The following is a 27,096-nucleotide window of genomic DNA, read 5'->3' as shown; positions in this document are numbered from 1 at the left end:
TGTCCAATTTGACCAAAGTACATGGCAGGGGGGCATTGCTGGCACATATCACATCGGTGGATGTGCAGTTGAACGAGCCTCTGATAGTGTGGCTGATGTTATTAGGCCCTGTAATGGTGTCCCCTGAATAGATATGTGGGCACAGTTGGCAACGGGCTTTGTTGCAAGGATAGGTTCCTGGGTTAGTGGTTCTGTTGTGTGGTATGTGGTTGCTGGTGAGTATTTGCTTCAGGTTGGGGGGCTGTCTGTAGGCAAGGACTGGCCTGTCTCCCAAGATTTGTGAGAGTGTTGGGTCATCCTTCAGGATAGGTTGTAGATCCTTGATAATGCGTTGGAGGGGTTTTAGTTGGGGGCTGAAGGTGATGACTAGTGGCGTTCTGTTATTTTCTTTGTTAGGCCTGTCCTGTAGTAGGTGACTTCTGGGAACTCTTCCGGCTCTATCAATCTGTTTCTTCACTTCCGCAGGTGGGTATTGTAGTTGTAAGAATGCTTGATAGAGATCTTGTGGGTGTTTGTCTCTGTCTGAGGGGTTGGAGCAAATGCGGTTGTATCGCAGAGCTTGGATTAAATGGATTAAAAATCAGCTAACTGATAGGCCTCAAAATGTAACTGTAAACAGGGAATCATTGTCAAGAAGTTGCATTTTCAGTGCAGTCCCACAAGGATCAGTTCTTGGCCCTATGCAATTTAACCTCATCATCAATGTCTGGGAGAAAACATAAAATCACCACTGATAAAGTTTGCAGATGACACAAATTGGGGGAGTGGTAAATAATGAAGATAATACAGTATTTGGCACTGGTGCAACTGCTGCTGGAATATTGTGCCCAGGACTGGTGCTCACAATTCAAGGAATTGACTTAATTTCTCTGCACCTCAGCTCCCCATCTGTAAAACGGGGATAATACTTCGTCTTGTCTTGTCTACTTGAATTACAGACTCTCCAGAGAAGATATTCTGTCTGTACAGTACCTCATACAACATTTCAGTGATTTCGGCTGGGGCTCTAGTTCCTACTGAGATACAAAGGATAAGGAACAGTACTTATTGATTTCTATGGTTAAGAAATCCTGGTTTTCACTTCCTATACACTATATATCACACGAGTGAGAGTGATCTCAGTTTTTAAATATTTTTCTAAACTCTGAGTGGAGTAGGAGAATGTTTGTAGTAGGTTTCTAATCCTTGTGTACTCTGCATTCATTTTTGTGTATTCCTGGATATAAAGGTTTCTCTGAAGTTTATATATCCTTCACAGGTCAAAATTCTTCTGTGGCTAATTAGCATGTACAAGTTTACATGCACCAAATCTACCGTGGTTTTCAAGTATTAATTTCTCTCTTCCTGCTGGCACAAAAGATTTCTGCTATGTGTGGTTTTTCTCTTGTCTTAAGTCCAGTGTGGCAGCATTCAAAGAGATATCCTAATTTTTACTACTCAGATTGCTGCTTAGTCAGGCCCATCTCTCAAAATCTCTGACTTGAGAAGACCTTCTATGAGGAGCTAAGTCAACTCTTGAGAACAATCGTTTAAAATGATTTGCTGGTACTTCAATATCGAAATAAGAACTGAGTAATTGCAGCCAGTTGTGGCAGAGAACGTCTGTGCTGCTTTTCCCTGCAGTTTAACTCAGACTTTGAAATGTTAAAGTTTCCACATTTAATCAGGTGATATATCCTGGAAAAGTAAGAAAAACACCACCACCTCTTCCCCTCCCTCATCCAAATATATTTGACTAAGTAATAAGAGATGTATAAGGTCCTTGTTTCACTTTGACTTCTCAGTAACATGCCTTACACGGTAGGATTAGACTTGAGACACCATCTGAAATCACTTAGGGACTATTAAATCCTTTCCAGTCAATGCCTCCTAGTTTCTTGAGGGTTTTCAGCACTTTGTCTATGTGAACTCCATAATCATTAGTCAATGTTAAGCTGGGCCCAGTCTCATCATGACTATATGAAAGAAGGAACTTACTTCCTGAAGTAAAATTGCAGAGGGATCTTCACAAAGAGTTACTTTTGACTACTGAATCTAGTTTGTGTTTCACTATTGTATATTAAACACACAATATACAAAATCCCCTCCAATAAAAACTAACAGGAGACTTCAGAACCAGCATTACTTTCCAACTATATACACAAGTGAGCTAATAGAATGCACACACAAAAATTAGGCCAACTACATCCCTTTGTGTTTTTCCTTACATCAAGGTGTGTCCAGAAAACACTTTGTATTTAAAACAAATCTAGTTTATAGATGTAAGAGAAATGTAAAGTACTCTCTCATTTACATTGTATTTCCTACAGATGAATGCATATCTATCAGTAAAGACAATGATGGATCCAGAGTTCAACGTATTTTGAGAGTATTAAAAACACCTATCATTGTTGTAATTAAGTCCTCCTCCACAAACTAAACTATAATTAAAATGAAACATTATGATAAAAGCCAAAGGTGTAACTGAGAATTTGGCTCAAGAACTGTTTCATTAAAGATAAATGTTAATCCTTAACCCACCTCATCTTATGTATTTAGGTATTTTAAAACGATCTGCTGTCTGGAGACTTCTTTATCTGGTGCAATACTTTGACACTGAGGCCCCAGTTCGGCAAGATACTTTTACATTGTAAGATCTTTAGGGCAGGGTCCACCTCTTTGTTGTATTCAGTGATGCCTACCAAAATGGGGGCCTGGTGCATTAGTGGAGATCCTATGTGCTACTTCAATACAAATAACAAACGTTAAGAGGAATACAAGAAGTCCCACTGATTTGAATGAGGCTACTAATATGCTTAGAATTAAGGATGTACTTAAGTGCCATTCTGAATTGGGGCCCTAACTGCCCTCCCCCTGCCTCAATGTTTGCAAACTACCAGAAGAGTAGGTAAATTGACAATAAATCATAACAGCTCTTTCATACAAAAAAACATTTATTTCGTTATTTATTGGATATACTGTAGACTTCACAAGTTTGCCATGCTAAGTCATTATTAAACTAACAGTATTAAAGAGATTACACACCGTATTTCATATTTCTGCTCTCTCTCTTTTTTACTTCCTCCCCACCTAACACTGCCAGGACACTCATTTCAGCTTGGAACAATTTTTGATGGTCAAGTCATCAGTGTCTGGTGACAGACATTTAGCTTTTAACTACTGAATAACGGCGCTAGAAAAGAACGGCTAAATCCTGCTCACCTTATTCGGGCAAATAATCCCCCTCAAAATCAATGGGACTTTTGCATGAGTAAGGAAAAACCGGTTACCTACCTTTTGTAACTGTTCTTCTTCACGACGTGTTGCTCATGTCCATTCCATGTTAGGTGTGCAAGCACCACCTGCTCTGTTGCTGGAGATTTCCCCTCCCAGTGGTATCTGTAGTACCGGCTCTAGCAACCGCTGGAGGCCCGCGCTCATGCAAAGATCCTGCGCCCCTCTAGTTCCTTCTTGCTGTCAACTCTGACGGTGGGGCAGGAGGGCAGGTCATAGAATGGACATGAGCAACAATCTCAAAAAACAGTTATGAAAGGTAGGTAGTTGTTTTCTGAGTGCTTGCTATGTCCATTCCATATTAGGTGACTCGCAAGCAGTGTCTTTGGTGGTGGGCTAGGAATTCACAGGCCGATTGCAACACAGCTCTCCTGAAACTAGCATTGAGGCCTGAGGTGTTTTCTCAAGACCGCCAGTGTATAGAGGCCCAGGGACTGCAACATGGCTCTGGAGTCTTTAAGGCCATGCAGCTTTGCATCCATCTGGTCCAAGAACAGTGAGGACCCTTTTAATGGAAGGTCCTGCCCCAGCTGCTGCATCTCCTGCAACAGCCCCGAAGACTGCAGCCACGAACTGCGCCTCATAGTGCCTGCCAATGCCATCAACCTGGCTGCCGTGTCCGCTGCATTTAAGGCGGCTTGGAGGAGGTTCTGGCCACCGTCTTTCCTTCCTCCAAGATGGTTGAGAATTCCTGCCACGTGTCTTCGGCCAGGGAGTCTTTAAATCAGGCCATGGAGTCCCAAACACCAAAATCGTATTGCCCCAGCAGCACCTGCTGGTTTGTGATGTGGAGTTGGAGGCTTACAGTAGAAAAAACATTTCTACCAAAAAGATGTAAGCGCTTTGCCTCTTTATTCTTTGGGAGTAGCACTGGCCTGGCCCTGCCTATCCTGCTCGTTGGCTGTGGCGACCACCAGAGAGCCTGGGGGCGGGTGGGAGAACATGTATTCAAACCGTTTTGCCAGCACATAATACTTCTTTTTTGTCCTCTTAGAGGTTGGGGGCAGAAATGAGCGAGTCTGCCAAAGCACCTTTACCAGTTTAAGTACCTCCTGATGCATAGGCAGCACCATCTTGGCGGGAGTTGTAGACACCAGAATATCAAAAATGGGGTCTGTTGTCTCTGAGCTCCTCTGCCTTCCAGGCCCAGGTTGGCAGCCATCCTCTTGACGAGCTCCCGGTGGGCTCAAAGGGAGGCATGGGGATAACTGGACCCGCGGGCATCCCACTCGGGGCAGATGAGGAGGATGTCACTGGTGGAAAAGGGGCCAAGTCCTCAGCCTCCCCTGGGGCCCTCTCAAATGTGGCTGCCACGGGGGTTTTTGTACCATGGTCTGAATCTGAGGCTGGTTCTGGTACCGACTGGGACAGGGTTGTAGCCTATCGCTGAGGTCACCACACATGGGGTGCGTGAAAACTGTCCCAGTACTGCTGGGAATCCCCACTGGTTCCCACTGGACTGGCCACTGCCCTGGAGGCCATGGGCACGTCAATGGACTGGCACCAACGTTTGCCTGGTATGAGGGGTGATGGCACCTCTTCCATGAGGGCGCTGACTCCCTCTCGGAGTCACACGAGGATCCCTCGTACAAAGACCAGGGCAGTGCTGGGGAGTGAGGCCTCAGTACTGGTGAACAACTACGGGGGGCCGGTGTCTGGTGCCAGGACTCCGGTATCCAGCACTGACCTCAGGGGACCGGTGCTGACTAGCCGGAAACTGGCGTCGGATCTCTGGTGACCGATGCCTGGGGCGGTGCCTTTGCTGGGGCAACTGGTGACAACCTGCCGGAGACCAGCATCTTGATGCCAGCAACCTGCTGGGAAATAAGATCCATGACAGGCTGGGGACCACTGTGCCACTGTCTTAGGTGGCTCCCCAATGGCAGGCTGGTGGTCCTTCAGTGTGGGAGGAACCGGTAGGGCCATTAGATCCCTGGGGGCCTGAAAGGCTTCTGGCACGGAAGGTTTCTCACATGTGCCATGCCTCTTCTAGTCCCAGGTGTACGGGGTAGGTCCCACTAGGTACCATGGGCAGGGTAGCCTCTGCAGCCATACACCCTTAAGTGGATGGTGAGTGGCCCAAAGTAGGTCACATTTTGCTCCCCAGGTCTCCTTGGGTCATGGAGGAGTGCCCTCTTTTGGTACACTTCTTGTGCCACTTTCCCAGTACCAGAGATGTACATCGATGATGAGAGGGTTCTGGCACTGGGACGTGCTCGATGCAGAGTCCAATTGACTTAGCTCGGAGGCCGGTGTAAGCATGTCTTCCGCAAGCCGGGCTTTCAACCTGATACCCTTGTCTTTTTGAGTGCAGGGTCTGAAACTCCGACAGATCCTGCACTTATCTTTCACACGAGACTCCCCCAGGAACTTTAAATAGCTAGAGTGAGAATCACTCACGGGCGTGCGTTTAGTGCATGCAGCACATGGCTTGAAACCTGGAGACCTGGCATGCTCCGTCCTGGGAGCAACATCCCTTAAGGGAACTAACTAACAACTATAATTATCTCTTTACAGCAATGTAGCAACAAAACAAACCACTGGTAGAAGGCTTGCTGAAGCAAGAGAGAAGACTTTTCCAGCAACCGTCATGGGAGTAAGAGGGAACTGGAGAGGCGCAGGGTAGGCGGCGCCCCTTATACCGGCGCACGAGCATGGGCCTCCAGGGGGTGCTATAGCCGGCCCTATGGATACCACTGGGGGGAAAATCTCCGGAAACAGCACACGCAGAGCATGCACACCTAATATGGAATGGACATGAACAAGCACTTGAAGAACCAGTATTTTAGACCTTAGTACTTTATCTGCCCTCTGTCATCCTGTGGTTGTAATCCTGGATCCGCCATTTACCCAAACCTGTGGCTGGTAACTCATCTAAGCAGCAATAAATAAGAGTCAAGTCATAAAAAGAAGCAACATCCCTGGTGTAAAAATATTACAAGTTTATTAAAACTGAAGACATTACACATTCTAATAAACTTCCCCCCAAAAATTTATATTGTACTGTGGCAAGTTTAGGACCAGTATGCTCAGAGCACAGAGAGTAAGTGACCTTTAGATAGTGTTATAAAATGGGCTGAACTCCTTAAACTGCAACAACAAATCTCAAAAAAGTAGAATTAAATATGGGACTTCTTTAAAATTAAAAATATACTGCATAATTTGAAATAAATCTCAAGTTCAAAGTAAACAAATGCTTTAAAAAATAGATACTAAAAAAATCTAAAAGCTTAAGTCACTAGCAGCACACATGTTTAGATATATATAAATTACATGTAGTATTCCAAACTGCACAAATCAGAAGAGCCAGTCCCTTTCACAAAGCCTACCATTTAAGGCAAGGAGATCTATGCCTGCATGCAGCCCCAATGAAATCAACACAGCTCTGTACAGAGGCATAGGTCTGCCCACACATTTCTCTTTGCAGGATCGGAGACCCTAGCTATACATTCTAAGCAAAGATATTTGAAAAGCATTTATATGCCAAGACCCAAGTTTAATGTTCTGTGTTTCTCCTACATGAATGCAGCTCCCTGCACACTTCAGGAATTAATGAGGTCATCTATTCTCACAAGAAAAACAATGAATCTCAAAAACTCAGGTCTTGGGAATCAAAAAGCTTTCAGACTACTGGTTTGTAATTGAAAGTTATTCATGTATCCTGTCCGCATTTAAGATCTTGCTTTACTTTCTACCCCCGCCCCCCGGCCAATTATTTCAAATACTCTTTTAAGATATTAGTTCAAGTTTATAGAGCTTTATGAATTTCTTTAATGCTTTTTGGTAGGGTGTAATGTACACATCAAAACAAATGAGGCAAAAAAAAGAAACTGCCTTTTTCAGGTCTGATCCAATTCCTACTGAACTCAATGGAAAAACTCCCATTACCATCACTAAAAGTTAGATGTGGCACTCAAACAGAAAAACAGTTAATATTAGTATCTTTTAAAGATGACAAGTGCTCCATAAAATTAACCTTCTGGTACCGAGCTGGCAGACAGATTTAACAATTGCATGTGATTGCTGATGAAGAGCTGAGTGAAAGTGGGTATTTGAAAAAAACGTGAGCTGGAAAGAACTGTTTAACTGATGAAATATGACTAAGTTAGAAAAGTACCTAATTATGTCATAGGCAGAAGATAAAGGACATACTACATTGCTCTATTTCACTAACTCTGTTGTCAAACTGGAATTTTTTGGTAAGCCATAAGTAATAAAGATTCATATGTAATTTCCCCGCTAAATTGTTTATCAAATCAGACCGTTACCTGAACTTGAAACAGATATAACAATGATCTTACTGCTTGCCTAACTGAGTTTGAAGGATCAGCTTGTGTAACTCATAAGCTCATTCAAATATCATAAAACCTTTCAATAAATTTAAACAAAATATGTAGACCTCCTGATTAAATAGTTCATAGAGGAGCAAGTTCTACGACCAGCTATTGTACATCTAAAAGCCATCAATCCCTTCTGAAGTATTTTATTTATTCTTTTGGTCTAGATAAGAGGCAGTAAAGCTCTTGATTTGAAGCCCAGTCCTGCCAAACCCCCACCCCCATTAACCTGTGTAGTTTAAAAGACTTCCATAAAACTACCTAAGGAAGGGTTTTGCATTTGGGGCCCTTGGTGATTAACTGAAGCGTGCCAACATTTTTGAGACCTGCAGAACATGCAGTAAGTCTAGCTAGTCATGGATTTGCCCACTTACTATATAAAATGGCAGATAACGCTCGCCATTAAGAATTCTAGGCCACGTATCTTGGATGTCCAATATTTTTCAAAATAAATTAACACATTTAGCTATTGCTGATTTATACATGATTTATTTAAAACTCTTTAGATGACAGGGGAAACTGACATTGGCTATTGAAATCAGTGCTTTTAAATTAACTGATTCAAGTATCTCAATATATCAGTTTTCAGGTGAGTCCAAGAGGAAAAACGTTTAGCCATAAATGTATCAGAATGCATTTAATAAGGATGTTGTTTAAAAACATCCATCACCTACTTTAGAGCGCCTTTCTCATTCACTCTACCTAATATTTCAAATGAACAAAAGACACAACCAAACTTACCAGGGACAAAATGTCTCAATGCCTTGGTAAGTACAGCCCACGGTATGGAATACTGGGCAAGTTTTAGCCTTAAAGATTATAGTCAAATTATAAATACACATCTTGAAACTGACTTCATGCCGGAATCTATACCTCACCCTTACTTAAAGGAAAGCAGATATGCCCATCCATTAAAAAAAATACAGTAAAAGAATCGCAAAGATCATAATACTTTGTAATTTCAGCCTGTCCACAGGTGGAATACAGTTTACTCAGTAAGATGCAATTACAGTGCTTCTCAGGAGAATCAGTCACATTACCCATTGTAAGCATCTTTCTTTACAAACTGCATAGTTTACAGACTTAAAAATGTTCTACAGCTGTGAACTAAACATTTTTACCCTGCTTCTAAGATTAGCTAACAAACTGTACGTTGCCACAGCAAAATGTACAAGAAGCAATTCAATAAATATAATGATCCACCATGCAAGTAAGAATGCCCAAACTATATTCTTTTCCACTAACTTGGAGTTTCTATAAACATTTTAGTTTACAGTGTAGTTGTAGCCATATCGATCCCATGTCTCCATAAACATTTTTGTCATTCTAATTCAGATTTAACACAAAAAAATAAAGAATTACACTGAAATGTGTTTGGGAGTCAAAACTTTTGAAATATTACGTAATTTTTACTATAGAAAAAAAGGTACAGGATCCATTCTCCTCCATGTACAGCATTCTAGTTGCAGGTTTAACATGTATAAATATGATAATTACAAAAATTTGAGACTATGACCTACTGGATGCAAAATGAAAAGAACACTGGTGAAAGTCATAATATTAGTATTCCTTGGCAAATTAAATCTGAAATTTAAGAAACAAGAGGAAATTTAGACTGATCAGAAAATAAATTAATACACCAAAATTGTCAATATTTGTGCTTTAAATCAGTTTTTAAAAAAAGACATGGAGTAGTAAATCCAGATCCACTAGTTGCGAATATTAATTTATTACTTAATTAGAGAAGAAACTGAATAAAAAAACCAGTTAACCAGAAAGCAAACCATGTACTCAAAACATTGTTTATACCAGATATTTGGTAACATTGCAGTAAGTAAGGCCATGAGATGAACAGATTTACATAATGTTTTCTGACTGTCACATGGTTAGTGATTTCATACCTGAGATGAAAAATCAAGAGGTAAGAAAGCCTGTTATGTTGTATACAGGATTCAGGTAGATGAGAACGAACATTTTGTTATAACTGCAATTTTTAAAAATATATGTAAAATACCACCATTGGCATTTTCCCCTTCCAATTACTTTAGCTACTGTATTTAAATATGCACTCTCCCATTTATGTGTCAGAACACATTCTGAAAGTATGTTAAAGGTTCCTGTTTCCCCAATGCTTTAATAATTCATATGGAATTATGAGAACTGCCTTAGAAGTAACCACTCCCACTTTTCAATCACAATAAGCTTAAGGCACTCATAAAAATCATTCTTCATTGGAGGTTTCAGTTCTACTGAATTTCTCTTTCATAAAAAAAGTGACAGATAAAACAGCTGATTTAACACAAGAGATCAGAGTATGCCACATTCTGTATTAGTAAAGCAACAGTTTAGCGGACGGATATGAAGCTCAGAAAAATTAAATAATCTAAACACTTACTATTGATGCCACAGCCCCTTCAGTAGTGTCAAGGGAAAATGAAATATTTTGATGAAAGGAAAAATTTATATTAAACTACGCAAAAAGCTCAAGGAGGAAGCAGAAGAACAATGTTGGACCTTGTTTAACGGTTGCTGATCAGATGTTTACATGATGCAAGGAAATAAATGACATTCACACATGTTATTCCATGATAGATACACTATTTATACTAATGTTTTGGAAACTATCAAGTTTCGTGATTCACTACACCACAGTGATGACTGCAAATACATGATTCCAAAGCGAAGAACATGCTCTTAAAGAATCATATGGTTTTCATCTTCATGAATGATGGTAAAATCACTTGCTTGATAATAGAAATTATTTGATTCCATATTCCACAAAATATACCTTTGATTTGCCACTAGCAAACTCATTTAACAGACAAAGCATTAACATTTTTCATCATCACAGAATCTCAACTGATATATATACAGGCTTTAGTACACTGGAAGATAAGCTGTATTGGTTAAATTGGACTTTACTTCAGATTCTGAAGTTTAATTATTTACTTCCACAGCTTCTTTCTCAACCTTTTCTTTTGCCTTCTCTTTTTCTTCCAGTTTCTCTTCTTTCTGAAGCAGTGCCATAATCTCAGCAACCTGACTTGTAGAGATATCAATGTCTTCTTTGTCAATTAATTCTACCACCTACATGAACATAAAAAAGGAAATCCACAAAAACATTAATTTTTACATAGGTGAAGTATTCTGACACCCTAAATCTAATTAGTAGACAAATAGCTCTCTTTCATAGGTCTAAGCAAAATAGTTATTCCGCTGGTTGCATGTGATCGTATACTAAAATCCAGTTTTGCAATATTTTTAAAAATTATAAAATCCAGTGGCTTTTTGATGACTCATGTAAAGTGGCTGGAGATCTAAGCTCAGTTCCTAATGAACTGTCCTTGTCAAGTTCTTTTTGCTATGGACATGCATGCAGACATTAAGGACCAGATGCACAAAAGCTTGTCCCTCAAGGTGCTTAAGCTACAACAGATTGCATTCTCTACACTAAATAAACCTAGAGTGAATCTGACCCTTAGAGCAGGGGCGTTAGGCATCGAGGCTGCTTGGTACAACTATGTGGGCAGGCCACATGACATTCAGATTCTGAATTTTCATTTTTTAAAATATTAGTAGGCCTTACTGATTGTGAAGAAAGCCTTCCAAACATGAACTGAGTGTAAACGTCATGCAGTAGTGTCTTCCTAAGGCTGCAGGCAGCCTAAAAAGATGATTCAGGTTTGAACTCTTCCATCGCACATTATCTCATTGAGGTATTTGCTCAAATTCCAATAATGACAACATTTAAAATCAGCATGAAATATTACACTGCTATTCATTTTAGTGGCTGGAACTGAAGGACACGGGGGGGTGGGAACTGAAAGTTGCTGGAGAAAAAGAAATTAAGATAGAAGAACAGGAGGAACAAGCAGGAAGAGAAATGAAGGGCAGAAATACTGGTTTCTCTAAAGCTGACTTTTTTCCGCACTGAATGATGCTCAATGCAACAATAAAGTTCTGAGCAAATAATACAAAATGTTCATAACTAAGGACCTGATTTACTATTGTGTTATTAGCTGTAAACCAGTGGAATTATACTGGTGTGAACCTATAATGCAGTGGTAAAGCAGACCCGATATTCATTAGTACAAAAAGGCCACTTTCTGCACTTGATCTTAGTGCAGACCTCCAAATGAAAGGAAGTAGAAAATCTGCCATGGACTGAAGATAGTACATAGTCCTAAATTTATACCCTGGCCCACAGACCATAAGTTAAATTCAGCTTTTGTCTGCTAAATGAGTGTGACACTTCTGCTTTATGTGGACTTGCTTTTACCAAAATTTAAAAGCAGGCTGTATCCTACAAGAGTGATCACCACTGTAAAATCAACATTTACCAACAGCTAAAATATAGTTGTCTCAAACAGACTCAAATAATGATGGTGTCTCAAATACTGCCATATATGTCACAGATGTGTTTTAATACACTTAACATCTTCCTCTTGAGTAAAATCAAAGAGCATTATCAAGTTAAAAAGAATATTAGGTTTTAAAATAAATTACTAATTAAAAGTTTTAATCACCTGAAAGCATGAGAAAATGATGAGACAATAGCATTTTAAAAAACCCTCACTAGTTTGATTTTTTTAAAAAACAGAAGAATAGCTCATTTCAGGATCTGTAGTTTTTCTGAAGTAGCTTTTTTAAAAATAAAATTTGACATATAAAAAAAATTAGTATTATCATAGATAAACACTATTAATAAACATACGATCCTAAAGCCCAGGTAAACCAAATGCAGAGCAAAAAATCACATTTAATTAAAAAAAATTAAAAGGGTTTTCAATCTTTTTGAAGACAAAGGAAGAAAGTTAGTTATCCCTGTATAAAATACTATAAAACTCCACAATGGTGATTTCAGTCCACAGAGATTTAAGGATAACTTCATCTCTCGTATAACCACCTAAGTCTCTGAAGTTAATGGAATTACATCAGGAAAGGATTCAGCTTTTAGTCTTTATTTAACTTGATAAATGTAGTTCAATGCAACAACAGCTCAGAGCCGCTGTGAAGGAATTTTTTTAAAAAAACTGAAGGCCTAAAAGAAGTGGACTTTTACTAAAGAGGAAAAAAGGAAAAAATTTGATTCAGCAGACCAGATATTGTATTTTCTAGTCTGCTCTTACTATATTCACTGCTATTATAAGTCATCACTTGTATAAAGCAGAAAAATGACTTTCAAATGAACCAATCTAAATGTTTAACAAGGGTTTCAGTACATCCCTAGAGCTGCTTCCACACCACTGAAGTAACAGAAAGGAAAACAGGGGAGGGCCAGGAAAACTGTGGGAAGGGAGAAAAAAAAATGGAACACGACAGCTAGAAGGAGAGGAAATGGACAGTATTTACAGCACAACCCAGAATATCCAAAGTGCACTAAATGGGAAGCGGGCATGATGTGTATCTAAAAGAAACTTGGGAGGGTTCAGACGATTGGGGTGCCTGAAATTCTGTTTCAGAGTAGCAGCCATGTTAGTCTGTATCCGCAAAAAGAAAAGGAGTACTTGTGGCACCTTAGAGACTAACAAATTTTTTTGAGCATAAGCTTTCGTGAGCTACAGCTCACTTCATCGGATGCATTCAGTGGAAAATACAGTGGGGAGATTTATATACACCCCACTGTATTCTACACTTCAATCTCTTTGGTCATTTGATTACAGACCTAAAAGTGGCGATTCTTCAACAAAAAAAACTTCAAAAACAGACTCCAATGAGAGACTGCTGAATTAGAATTAATTTGCAAACTGGATACAATTCATTTAGGCTTGAATAAAGATTGGGAGTGGATGGGTCATTACACAAAGTAAAACTATTTCCCCCCCTACTGTTCCTCAGACGTTCTTCTCAACTGCTGGAAATGGCCCACCTTGATTATCACTACAAAAGGTCGTCGCCCGCACCTCCCCCCGGCGCTGCTCTCCTGTTGGTAATAGCTCACCTTACCTGATAACTCTCGTTACAGTGTGTATGGTAACACCCATTGTTTCATGTTCTCTGTGTATATAAATCTCCCCACTGTATTTTCCACTGAATGCATCTGATGAAGTGAGCTGTAGCTCACGAAAGCTTATGCTCAAAAATATTTGTTAGTCTCTCAGGTGCCACAAGTCCTACTTTTCCTTTTTGTGAAATTCTGTTGCTACACAACTCCTAAACTCCACAGGATTAAAGTTTCAAAACTGAAGAGATTCTGTAGCTCAACAGCAGAGGAGCTTCAGAGACAAACAGCTCCCTTCTCAGGACGACTGTCATTGTGCCCTAGGCTTAAGAAATGCAGGGCACAATGAAGCATCTCTCATATGTTCGTATGGTTTAGTATTCTGATATAGTAGGGAAAAATTTTGGCTAATACCAGCCTTAACGGTTTGTAGTCATTAAAAATCTCACAGCACTTTTCTTAAGAGAAGGGAACAAATATTTCCTCCCTTGCTACCCCCTTTCCAATTGCCTCCTCAAATACTATTTTAAACTGTATTTTCATATGCCAAAGCATTGTGCATAAACTTAGTTAATTTATAAATATCTAGCATAATGCTTTAATTAAAAAACAAGCTGTCAAGTTGGCTGGATAGTAGGAGAGATGGGGAGTACCACCAAAAGGCATCCCAGATGATATGCTCATCTGTGGAGGGGAGGGTTAGAGCTACAGATGTGGTTTTTACTAGGAAAGTGAACCTTTTGGTTTAAGGATGAAGAGGTGAATGCTGGATATGGGGCAAATCATGAACACATCCCCCAAACCAGTGGTAAAAGGTCTCCATTAATTTAGCAGTGGGTAGTATGAATTAAAAACACAAACACAAAAGAGTGATCTATCCTTCAGATATTCTAAATCACAGCAGGATCAAAATAAAGATCTGGGCAAAGAAAACAATATGAAATTAAGTGAAAATTGTAAAATGTAGCCTAACTCAGCAGTTCTGTAAGTGTGTAATACTGGTTTTATTTTATTAAACTACTCTGCAGACTCACCTTGGCAACATCATCTATATCAATCTTGCCGTCCTGGTTTTCATCTAATGCCTCAGCAATCCTATTCAGTTTGTTCTCTGGAAACTTCTGGATTTGTTTCATCACACTAATAAGCTCGCTGATACTGATGAGATTCTCCCTAAAGGGGAAACACAACCTGTATACAGCAAACAGTTACTACAAAGAAGTAAAGAAGGAAGAGGAAAGGATAGTAAAGGACATGTAATTGTATTTTATATTGAACAAAAAGTTTATAACCTAATCAAGAACTGAAAACAAAAAAGCAGAAGTGAATTATTTATCAGTTATTAGAGTTCTTTAGATAGGTCTTTATCCTCCAGACATATTCACTCTTACGGTTTCCACATGCTGATTTGCACAAATACAAGAAGCCACTGACAACTGAAATACGTTTGGTAAAGTGTGTGTGCTCCTCAGCACCTAAAGACCTTTGTCCTATTCATTCAGGGAGCACTACCCTGCCTCAGTAAACAAACTTGTTTGTCTTAGCGATTGGCTGAACAAGAAGTAAGACTGAGTGGAATTGTAGGCTCTAAAGTTTTGCACTGTTTTGTTTTTGAGTGCAGTAATGTAACAAACAAACAAAAGATCTACATTTGCAAGTTATACTTTCACAATAAGAGATTGCACTACGGTACTTTTACGAGGTGAATTGAAAAAAATACTGTCTCTTTTGTTTCTCATTTTTACAGTGCAAATATTTTTAATCAAAAATAACATGTGAGCACTTAGTATTCTGTGTTGTAACTGAAATCAATATATTTGAAAATGTAGGAAAACATCCCAAAATATTTAATTTAAATTGGTATTCTATTGTTTAACAGTGCGATTAAAACTGTGATTAATCATGATCAATTTTTTTTAGTTAATCGCACGAGTTAACTGCGATTAATTGACAGCCCTAATTTACACCTTCCAACCCAGGTCACACAGAGATGTAGAAGATGATGAAATCAACAATCCTTTAAGATAAGTGGTTTTTATTAGTACGGTTTTAACTCCATATCTGCCTAACCTCAGGTTTTTGGCCACAGACTGATTTTTCAGAAGGGGGAGGATGTTTCCCTGGACCATCATTAAAAATTCCTGGACTTTTGCCAATGCCATGACAATCCTGAGGCTATGGACGTCATTGCAGTGACCAGACTCAAATGGTAAAAGTAACTTGAAGCCACAAACATTCAGCAAGCCCAGATTAAAATATATAGGCCATTCTTTGTCAGCGAAGACTGGTCATCAGCTGTTTTTCCCTACAACTACCTTTAATCATGTTTGTCTTAATCTTACGATAGCACTTGAAATAATTTACATTAAGCTAGGAACTGAGTGAAGACTTAATAAAAAAGGGAATACTCATCCTTATTTAGACTATAAACTGTTTGGGGTACAGACTCTCTTTTATATTTCTACACCAAGCAGCAGAATGAGGCCTGAAACTTGATTCTGCAGCCTGGCTGCAACATTAATTTGAGAGAGCTGTGGTGTTCCTTAGTTTTGAAGGTGGGGGAGGGGCAAGAAGAGAGACTCCCACTGAAATCAGAACTGCATGAGTGTCTGAGGTTTGAATTTTGTAGCACATCTGCATAATAAAACCTTTATGGAATTTGTTTGGAAGTCAGAAAGCGCGCCAAGATAAAACGTTGGCGTATTCTGCACAAATGTAACTGAGGGCATGATTCGGCCTGCAGAACCTTTACTACCGGTATCAAGCACAAGAAGGCAAGGTCCCAAAGAACCCATCCTGACTCAAAGCTCAGACTGAATTTGCAGGACTCGGAGTTTGGGGAGAAACCCATCTTTTTATTTGTATATTAACCAGATTTGAGATGGAGATCACCGAGACACAGAGATTGAAGCCCACAATGCTATTTTTGCAGTCACTTTTCAGAATTAAACTAAACGTCAAACTTTTGAAACAAAAGTATTAATTAATTTTTTTCCAAACCAACCTAAGGCAAGAATTCATGTTTCAGCCTACCACACAGATTGATGGCAGTGAATGAGTTTTTTGAAAAGGAAGTGTGTTGCCATCATTCACTTACCCAATAGGTGGGCTAGCACCACTGTCCAACTGTCCATCCACCACCTTTTGGTCTGTCTCTAATTCATTAATAATTTTGTCAATCTGTCCAATCATTCGGTTCACCCTTTTGGTCAACCTCTTGCTTGCCTTAGACTCTTCCACCACATCCTCTTGTCCTGTTTTAGATAGCTCCTTTATCTCTTGCAAATCCTAGAGGAGATGTTCAAGCAAAAAAGCATTAATGAGAAGATAAATTTGCAACAACAAATACAGTAATGTCTAACAGAAAAGCAGGAGTCATATGCAAATCGAAAAGGTTGTATCAGGAGAGGAAGCAGTTATTGCTGTTATCAGACACATGGGAACAGTGAAATTTAGAGATTAAAAATGAAGGTTAATTTTAGACATTAAATGAACATTGTGACTAGTTCTACATGTCCCTTACATAGTCCTAAGAATCCTCAACTGTTCCCCTCCTCCCAATTAAAAACCTTTTCATCCATCCTAGGATTTCAACCCCACATCCTTCCAGTGTCGTACAACTGGACCCGGACTTCTTTCAGCCAGCACCAACACCACTTTACAGATTTAAGAAATTGTTCTCCATTGATTCTAAGAGGCACTCCATTCCCCTCCCATATCATGCTGCCTCTAAAGCACAGTCAGCCCAGTGAGCATGGAGTTAAGACCAGAGGCCAGATCCTCAGCTGATGTAAACTGTCATAGTTCCATTGACTTCAGCTGAACTTCAACAACTTACACAAGCTGAGGATCTGACATTCCTGCATGACAGTGTACCACACAATAACTGAGCAAGTAGGCTTCTCCAACAATTTCCAATTTGGGTTATCTCAGCACACAAAACAAATTGTTATCGTTTAAGGTTAGTTTTTCTAAGAATATGTATGGACAGAGCAAGCATATAAATAGTCCTTCTACACCCCATTCTTTACCTCACTATATTCCTGAACATCATCCTTTAGCTCCTCAAGCTCCTCCTTTTCTTTTGTTAACAATTTCTTCTTTTCCTTCAGTTTGGTGCAAGCATCACTCAGCATGTCAATCTCCTCCTTGGTTATTTCCTCACCCTAAAAAGTGAAGTATCCAAATGAGCATAGGACACATTTGTGGTTTCTTTCAGAAAAAAAATTGACACAGTGAGAGTCTATATTCTTTTAGGTTTCAGAGCAGGTAAAATACATAGACTGATATTTTGAGATTGGTGCATGGATGTTAGGTATATTAGAACAATCGATCTACTCATTTTTAAAAAGTGAATTAAAGATAGTTTTTGTTACTATAATTGTCTTTTAGCCCCTCAGGCAATTTCTGTGATTTTCACAGCCATATTTCCCCACTGTTTAAAAAGTGTTTCTCTCCTACCTGTTGCTGTGTGAAAGAACACAAACAGAGGAAATGACTGACAGAAGAAAGAATGAAACTGACTATGAAAAGTTCTGAAATTCACATATCAATTGAAAAAAAATGTTCCTTCCTCCTCTAAGCTCTTTACATTTATAGTAATCTTTGGTAATACTTGTAAAATTAGCAGATAACACATTTCAAGACAGTTGTCTGACTTATAAACTGGTGTCTTTTTAAACACTGAATACTTAAAAGTAAAAAATCCTAACCTTCAACTATCCCAAAATGAGAACACCAGAAGCTAGACTTGAAAAATGGCTCGTCACAAACAAACAGAACTAAGAAAGGCTAGTAATCTCTTTAGCTGAAGCCAGGAAATTAAAATAAAGACAAAGACATAAGCAAACACATTTGCATTAATCCATAAGAAAAAAATTGTATAAATACCATTTTAGCCAAAAGTAGCACAGACTGTAAAGTGCTATAATTATTTGTGACATTTAGCTCTAATTGCCCATCTTATGAGAAAAGCATTTCACCCAATTGCTTCATGGGAAAGTGCCTGTTCACTTCATCACCTATCCTTTCCCAGTTCACTGATAAATGAACACTGAGCACAGATCATAATGTACTCTCCCAATAATTAAATGATAGCTCTGACCCTTCTTGGTGAATGTACTTGCTGAGCAGTAGCATGAGGAATCAACATTTTCTCCTGAAAAAATCTGCAAGAAAATCAGGCTAGAAGCTTTGCTTTTTTGTCAGATCACCATAGCTGCAATTCCCAACTTAACAAGTGGTACTTAAAGAGTGTGTGTGGGGGGGGGTAGGCAAGCCATCAACCATTAATATATCAGTCTCTTTTGCTAGTCCATTTAACACCTTATTCCATTTCTGACAGTGAAATATGCTTCTTTATTAACTGTGTGTGTTTATTTTGGAAAAGTCATGTTTGCACAAGATTTTGAAAAAACTTTCAGTATTCCACAAATCAAGTATACCAGTGTACATTCACATTGTACATTCACATTGCGGGGAGGGACAGCTCAGTGGTTTGAGCATTGGCCTGCTAAACCCAGGTTTGTGAGTTCAATCCTTGAGGGGGCCATTTAGGGATCTGGGGCAAAATTTGGGGATTGGTCCTGCTTTGAGCAGGGGGTTGGACTAGATGACCTCCTGAGGTCCCTTCCAACCCTGATATTCTATGATTCTAAGAGTAAGGAAGGATTAGTCATAAGTAATAGTTGCAGACCTGAGTTCTAGATACACCTAATTTGGGGGGGGAGGGATAGCTCAGTGGTTTGAGCATTGGCCTGCTAAACCCAGGGTTGTGAGTTCAATCCTTGAGGGGGACATTTAGGGATCTGGGGCAAAAATTGGGGATTGGTCCTGCTTTGAGCAGGGGGTTGGACTAGATGACTTCCTGAGGTCCTCATATTCTATGATTGTTTAGACACCAACCAGTACTGGGTTTTCAATGCTTGTGTACCTGATTTTACATCTCATTTACTGCATGAATCATATCAAAGAGCGTCTTTTTCTCGCTCACTCACACATCAAATAACCAGAGATCAGCTCACAAACAGTGAGAACCTTCTTCGTGTCAAAACTGAGGTTCTGGCATTCTCTTAATTTACAAAAAGAAAAGGAGAACTTGTGGCACCTTAGAGACTAACAAATTTATTTGAGCATAAGCTTTCGTGAGCTACAGCTCACTTCATCGGATGAAGGCATCCAATGAAGTGAGCTGTAGCTCACGAAAGCTTATGCTCAAATAAATTTGTTAGTCTCTAAGGTGCCACAAGTCCTCCTTTTCTTTTTGCAGATACAGACTAACACAGCTGCTACTCTGAAACCTCTTAATTTACAGGTAGCATCAATCTCCCTACACATTTTCAATGTAGTTTCTAAAATTTATAACATAATAATAAAGAAAAGTCTCAGAGCTAAGACAAAATGACAGTCAATTAGCACAAACTCATCCATGCATCTTCTATTTAATGGGTTAAAGCAATCAGTTTAAAAGAATCCATTAAGTTGTTTCAGAAAGTATCTAAAATTACTCATTACTCGTCTAAAACAGTAAGTTTTTGCCCCACAAAAAAATTGTCTGGAAAGGTCTCTGACCAAATGTGCCAACTCTTTTTGGGTTCCCACACCAGATATATTTCTCAAATTATTTTCATCATCATCTTCACAATCTTTTCCCACTCCAGAAACTAATCTTGGTCTCCCTTGGACAGATACTTTGTTTCTGCCACATATTTACTGATATTCACATGTAGTATTTTTGCATAATTTCTTCTTTGCTTCCATTTTAGAAAGATATCCCAGAGCATTTAAACTCTTCACACGTAGGAAAAAAGGGTATCATTTTAACTGTATGGGTTACCTTGATGCCTCTTCTAAGGAAACAAAACCCAATTAAGTTTGCTTCCCCTTCTTCACATCACAGCCAAGATTGTAGGAACCGGGCATTATATTAGTTGCCCAGTATCACCCCTTTCCAAGGTCACAGTGAACTTCTATGGTATAGTAAGCAGTATTGTTCAGAGTATTCCAGATGAGGTTGAATCAGTACCTTTTAAGTGACTATATAATTTCTTTGTTGGAGTTATCCTGCTATTAATACAACCTGACTTATTTTCATTTAACTAAGGCAGTGATGATTACCTAAAAAGGCAATTTAAAATATTCATTTAAAAAGTTAGCAGTGATGTTGATCTGTAGAAGCACTGGTGTCCAGAGATATCTGATCATCACATCTCCTGAACAACAGTAAATTTTACAATAATTAACCAAAAAAACTAAGAGAAATTCAACTAGAAGTTAAATTTAAGGTGCGTGACTAAGTGGGAAAAGCCCATATACATTATTTTACTCCAGAAAACACTTCCACAAATAGTAGAAAACCCAAACTGAGCATCATAAAATATTTGATTTTCTACAGCAAAACACAAAGCATTAACAGATCCTTAATCAGCTAAATAATTCAATTTCTAACATTAGAAATGTAAAACATGTTCCTAACCTTAATACATAGGTACCACTGCCACTTTTCAAACTTTGCAGCATGTAAGAGAATAGTAACTAGTAATGTAAGTTGTTGCATTAAGTTAGTGTTCATTCAAACTAATATATGAAGCAGATGCTCTATGCTAGTCTAAACTGAATTAGAAAAGGCACACAAACATGCACAAAAACTACTACTGTGAATAATTTATTTCTCAAAATGTTAAACATCAGACAAGCTAGAAAATGTAGAACATTATTCAGAGAACTGCTCATGAAGAATTCCTCAAAACAACAAGTATGGGCGGGGGGAGGAGGAAGAGTACAAACTATAGAGAATATACAGTCTAGAAAGTGACATTTGTATTGCTTTTAGGAAAAGAGTTTATAGAAAAGTTTCCTTAATTGTGACAAAATGCCTGAAGCCAAGAGCACAGTCACATTTTCAAACAAGATTTTCCACAGGGCAAATCTGACAACCACTGAACAAGATAAAAAAAACGGATAAACTAGTTGTTTGTGTGTGTGTATTGATCAATTCATAACTTTCCCCCTACAACTCCTTTAAAAAAATTATAATTATATTCTAGGTTTTTGGGGTTGTAACAGTTATCTTTTTAGAGAGTTCTCTGAAATGAGAGCGCCGAGTTCACCATTTTGTTGTATGATAGTGAGGTTAGTCTAGTGTGCATGAATCAGTGTCCTAGCAGGTCAGTTTTCAAGATCACAGTACAGGTGCCATTGATGGGGTCCACAAAAACCACTCGGTAGTATATTTCCAATATTTTCAGATTATAATAATGTAATAAACAACATATAGCATTGTTATTCATGATTGAGAAGGTTCCATTTTCCTCTTTATGAATTCAGTTCCCTCCACGAAACAGTTTGGATTTTCAGAAGCTTGTAAAATTCTTCTCTTAACATAATATATGTATATTAGGCCCAAGATCCAGCAAAGCACTTATACCTAGGCTTATGGCCTGTGCATGTTGGGGGACAGTGAACCAACCATCATCTAACCCCCACACCCGTCATTTTATAACACTATAATTTAGCTATTCAAATCTTGTGTTAAGTAGCTAAACAATAAAATGGACACCCTGAGAATGTTTTCCCTTCATCTTGACAATTCCTTTGCCACATCCAGGTGAACTGATCACAAGTAAAAAGAAAAGGAGTACTTGTGACATCTTAGAGACTAACAAATCTATTTGAGCATAAGCTTTCGTGAGCTACAGCTCACTTCATCGGATGCATCAAGGTGCCACAAGTACTCCTTTTCTTTTTGCGGATACAGACTAACACGGCTGCTATTCTGAAACCTGATCACAAGTAGTATCAGAAGTGCACAGCTACTCAAGGTAAAAGGTTTTGCTACAATTGATTCTTCGCCAAGGGATGCAATGATGAGACTCATCTCTTTAGAAAACTGAGCTGTTAAAGTAAAAATGAAAAGCTTATAAAAATAGGAAAATACCGAGTATGGTCAAACAATGCTGGGAACAAAAAAAAATACATTCAGTTCCCCAGGGACATTTTTAAAACTTAAGGGATCCACAAATGGAGTCCAAAGTAGCAATTTAAAAGAAGCCAAGCTAGAGAACAAGATTTAAGAGTGGAGAGAGGGACACTTCAAAAAGATTCTGGCAAATTCAAATAAGCCTCTGGCCTTGCGTGAATTTCAATAGAGTTGATTTGGACAAGCTCCCTAAATCACTAGACCGACACCTAAATGAAAGGTGGTAAGTTCAGTAATCGCACTGAATCCTGCCAACAGAAGCTGCTTGCCCCACTGAAAGAAGTGAGTTTATAATGATCCCGGCATTCTTCCTTTTAGCTTAAGATACTGTTTGGCAGCTGTGTAAAGCTAGTAACATTTTAAAGTGCTCTATTCTTCCTGCAGGCTGTAAGGAAACCTGACTGGGTCAAAACTTAGTTCACAGCTGATTCCTGTATTAATGAGTTTGTTGTACATGTAAAAGATTCCAATACAAAATATTAGAACACTAGGAATTACACCATGATAGAGACAAGGGGCCATATTCTTGCTCTCAGTTACCCAGTCTACATACAGAAAAAAACATAATTGAGTTCCTGAAGCTATACATACATCACTGTAACAAAGAAGTCTCCTAAACCATCATCCTAATTCTAGAAGTTAGTAATTCTTCCATCTTCTGACTATGCTCTTCAGGAAAGAAACCCATTTTTATCTTGTTTTGCAAACTGCTATACATATACTCCTGTCCAATGGTATTATATAAACAATAAACAGTAAAAATGGAAGTGCAGTGGTCTAAAACTTCTAAAGCCACAGCAAACAACCTCAGAACTAGGAATATCAGCTGCACAAAATGGAAACATTTTAAGATTGTGGACAGGCTTAGCAGTTCTCTTTGTCCTAGGCCTTGTATGCAGGCAATCTAAGGGTTTGGGTCTAGACAGATTTCTCTTCAGGAGGTAAGATAGCTAAAATAAGCAAGTCTGCTAAGATTTTCCTCAAACTCACTGAACTGTGTTGAGGAAATTCAGTTGCCTCTAAAGACAGTGATATTTTTATACTGGATCAGCTTACACTTTTCAAACATGGTTTTAAAACCGGTCTTTGATTCCAAAATTTACCTTAATGCCTTCTAACACTGGTGCTGTATCTTTCAAGGTCTCTGAATGCAGTGTCAAATCCACACTAGCCAGTTCATGTTCAGTATCCACAGCTATCTGGCTTTTCTTTACATGTGCAGCAGCTGCTTCAAGATCCACTGCAGACTCCATCTCTTTCTGAATTTCAAAACCACATTCAAAAAGACATTCATTAATACAGAACAGCATCATGTTTCTTTGTTTTCAGAATCATCTCCTTAATTAGATACAGGTTCCATGACTCTACAAAAGCAGTCTGAACATCTCTGCCAGTTACAGATTGACTAATTTCAATTACAATGTGTAAGCCCATTTCATGAAAATATTAATAAAAATATGCCTTTTATGATACGGCTTGATTCAACAATAACATTCAGTTTCCATAGACAAGTAAGCCAAACACTATTATAGCAAGTATATTCACTTTTTTTAATGTTAAATATTAGCAAATCCAACTGAAAAGAATATTTTAGGTTAGAAAAATTTGGAAACTGTTTAAAGAAACAAAAATATCTCCTGTTGCCTCTGAGTAACAGAATCAAACGTAACAGATGGAAATGACATTTTAGGTCATCTAGTCAATCCCCTGAATTGCAGGATTGTTCTCTATATTTCTTTTTCCTCTGCCTCTCATGTTTTAAGATGCCCCACATCTTCCAAATGTGCATTTTGAAGTCTTTTTGATTACAGACAAAACCCAAAATAGAGGCACTATAAATTCCAAAAGAAACACAATGGAGTCCACAATGGGCTAAGTGTTCATGCTACTGATGCACTTAATTCTCAACAGCTGGAAGTTGCACTTACCCTTGCTGCAACCTGAAGGATTTCTTTGGCTTTCTCAGCAGCTTCAGACATTCTTTCCATCTCTTTTTCTTGATTTTCTTTTCTAATGGCTTCTTCTTCCTGAAGGGTTGCTTCCAGCTTAGCTTTATTATCTACTTTTTCACCCTCAACTTCTGCTGCTTTGACTTGAGCCTCTTTGGCCTAAACAGATTGGAAGGATGACATATGAACAAACTGCTACATTTTGAATTATGTAGCTCAGAGGTCTTAACACTTCAGTGAACACACTACCAAACAAATAAAAATTATACTACTAGTGCAGTCCACAGAGAGAATTCTGTTTATTTTGAGAAACCTACAGAGCCTTTCTACTTTGATATTGTTAAAGTTTTTCATTCTCTCAAATCACTAAGCAGCTGTGCAAGTCATTCCTTTCTCCTGTCCCCTATATGAATCTTTTTCAGGACAAAATTGTAAAGAAGTTTTGAAAACCCATTCCTTCAGAAAAGACATGTTTGGCAGAGCATATTTTTAGATTAACTTTTACCTCAGTAACCTCCCCCAACATGGTAGACCATACACATAGGAAGATGCAGTCCCTACACTGAAGAGCTTACAATCTAAGTCAAAAGCAACATCAGAAGGGTGAGGAAGATAAATACATACAATAGGAGTATAAATAAAAGCTAATTTTGACTATTAACTACACTGGTCTGCCCCCCCCCCCCCAGCTGTCCTGAAATTTTGCCTATTTCTTGTGGTATCATGGAATCATAGAATCATAGAATATCAGGGTTGGAAGGGACCTCAGGAGGTCATCTAGTCCAACCCCCTGCTCAAAAGCAGGATCCATCCCCAATTAAATCATCCCAGCCAGGGCTTTGTCAAGCCTGACCTTAAAAACTTCTAAGGAAGGAGATTCCACCACCTCCCTAGGCAACGCATTCCAGTGTTTCACCACCCTCCTGGTGAAAAAGTTTTTCCTAATATCCAACCTAAACCTCCTCCACTGCAACTTGAGACCATTACTCCTTGTCCTGTCCTCTTCCACCACTGAGAATAGTCTCGAACCATCCTCTCTGGAACCACCTCTCAGGTAGTTGAAAGCAGCTATCAAATCCCCCCTCATTCTTCTCTTCTGCAGACTAAACAATCCCAGTTCCCTCAGCCTCTCCTCATAAGTCATGTGTTCCAAACCCCTAATCATTTTTGTTGCCCTTCGCTGGACTCTTTCCAGTTTATCCACATCCTTCTTGTAGTGTGGGGCCCAAAACTGGACACAGTACTCCAGATGAGGCCCCACCAATGTCGAACAGAGGGGGACAATCACGTCCCTCGATCTGCTCGCTATGCCCCTACTTATACATCCCAAAATGCCATTGGCCTTCTTGGCAACAAGGGCACACTGCTGACTCATATCCAGCTTCTCGTCCACTGTCACCCCTAGGTCCTTTTCCGCAGAACTGCTGCCTAGCCATTCGGTCCCTAGTCTGTAGCTGTGAAGAAAGGAGTCTTTTAAAAGGGATTTAAAGACAGGCAGTTCCACGAATAGGGGACAGTGCAGAAGCAACACAAAGATGGTTGTGAGACACACAGATGGTTAAAAGAAAAGGAGTACTTGTGGCACCTTAGAGACTAACCAATTTATTTGAGCATGAGCTTTCGTGAACTACAGCTCACTTCATCAGATGTAGCTCACGAAAGCTCATGCTCAAATAAATTGGTTAGTCTCTAAGATGCCACAAGTACTCCTTTTCTTTTTGCGAATACAGACTAACACGGTTGTTACTCTGAAACCTGACAGATGGTTAAGACTAGCATTGCTAACACAGTGGGAACAATGTAGTAAAAGCTGTAACTGAACAAATATTTCTATAATCACATCTTTGAAACAGCACCTACAAGTCTGTTAAAAATAAATATGTAGTCTTTAAATAAATACTGTATCAGTCTTTACTAGTTGACTTAAAACCTTGAATAGCTTAATTTTTATAAAATTAACCCAATCAATCAGGGAAAAGAGGTAGATGAATGTGAATCTGTACAAGAACTATGTGGTGTTTAGGTAATTGTGTTTGGAAAGATACGTAATAGGTTCTGTGTGGCTGCCTTAAAGATGTAATGGTCAACTGACAGAATGATAGCTACCACTGTCAGCATGCCCTGAAAATGAAATGGCTTTAACATTACAGCCAGTCCTCGGACTTACGACACAAATGGTTCCTGAAAATTGAGTCCTAAGTTGAAACGTTGTAACTCGGAACCGCAATCCACTCCATTACGGGACCGAGCACCATAAAGTCGAAACCAATGGTCGTAAATTGAATCAGGGTGTCAATTCAGAAAGGTCGTAAGTGCCGTTCGTCTTAAGGCGAACATCGTAAAGTCGAGGACTGCCTGTACTTTCAAATGAGAACTCTTCTACTGAAAGAGACCGGATGAGACAGATCTGGCTTCCAATATCTGTGACCCCCCCAGACAACTGAATTCAAAATTGTGACTGGAGCAGCTACAATAATGGGGACAGGGGCACTGTAGGACAGCTGATGAAGGATTGTTAAGGTTTACACAGGTCTACACTAGCACTATAGTGATAAAGTAGGTTGACTTTGGCCCTATGTTATTTGGGGAGGTGATATTATTGTGTCAATGTAATGGGGT

The 27,096-nt window shown here is 39.1% G+C and overlaps 1 protein-coding gene across 2 annotated transcripts in view; it reads right to left on the bottom strand.

The window, feature by feature from the left end:
• Positions 1-6,200: 6,200 nt before the first annotated feature.
• Positions 6,201-27,096, bottom strand: part of LETM1 (leucine zipper and EF-hand containing transmembrane protein 1) — a 68,882-nt gene continuing 47,986 nt past the window's right edge. The window contains exons 9-14 of one of the 2 annotated variants that reach the window (XM_077815937.1): positions 24,457-24,636; positions 23,632-23,787; positions 17,583-17,717; positions 16,649-16,839; positions 14,586-14,742; positions 6,201-10,697 (exon numbers count right to left, since the gene is read on the bottom strand). In XM_077815937.1, the coding sequence (XP_077672063.1) occupies positions 10,548-10,697; positions 14,586-14,742; positions 16,649-16,839; positions 17,583-17,717; positions 23,632-23,787; positions 24,457-24,636 (969 nt within the window). In that variant the 3' untranslated portion in view covers positions 6,201-10,547. The remainder of the gene's footprint in view (positions 10,698-14,585; positions 14,743-16,648; positions 16,840-17,582; positions 17,718-23,631; positions 23,788-24,456; positions 24,637-27,096) is intronic. The other variant, XM_077815938.1, reaches the window with a different exon arrangement.

This window comes from Eretmochelys imbricata, chromosome 4 (genome assembly GCF_965152235.1).
Source record: "Eretmochelys imbricata isolate rEreImb1 chromosome 4, rEreImb1.hap1, whole genome shotgun sequence".
NCBI lineage: Eukaryota > Metazoa > Chordata > Testudines > Cheloniidae > Eretmochelys > Eretmochelys imbricata.
This window is presented reverse-complemented; position numbering and strand designations above follow the sequence as displayed.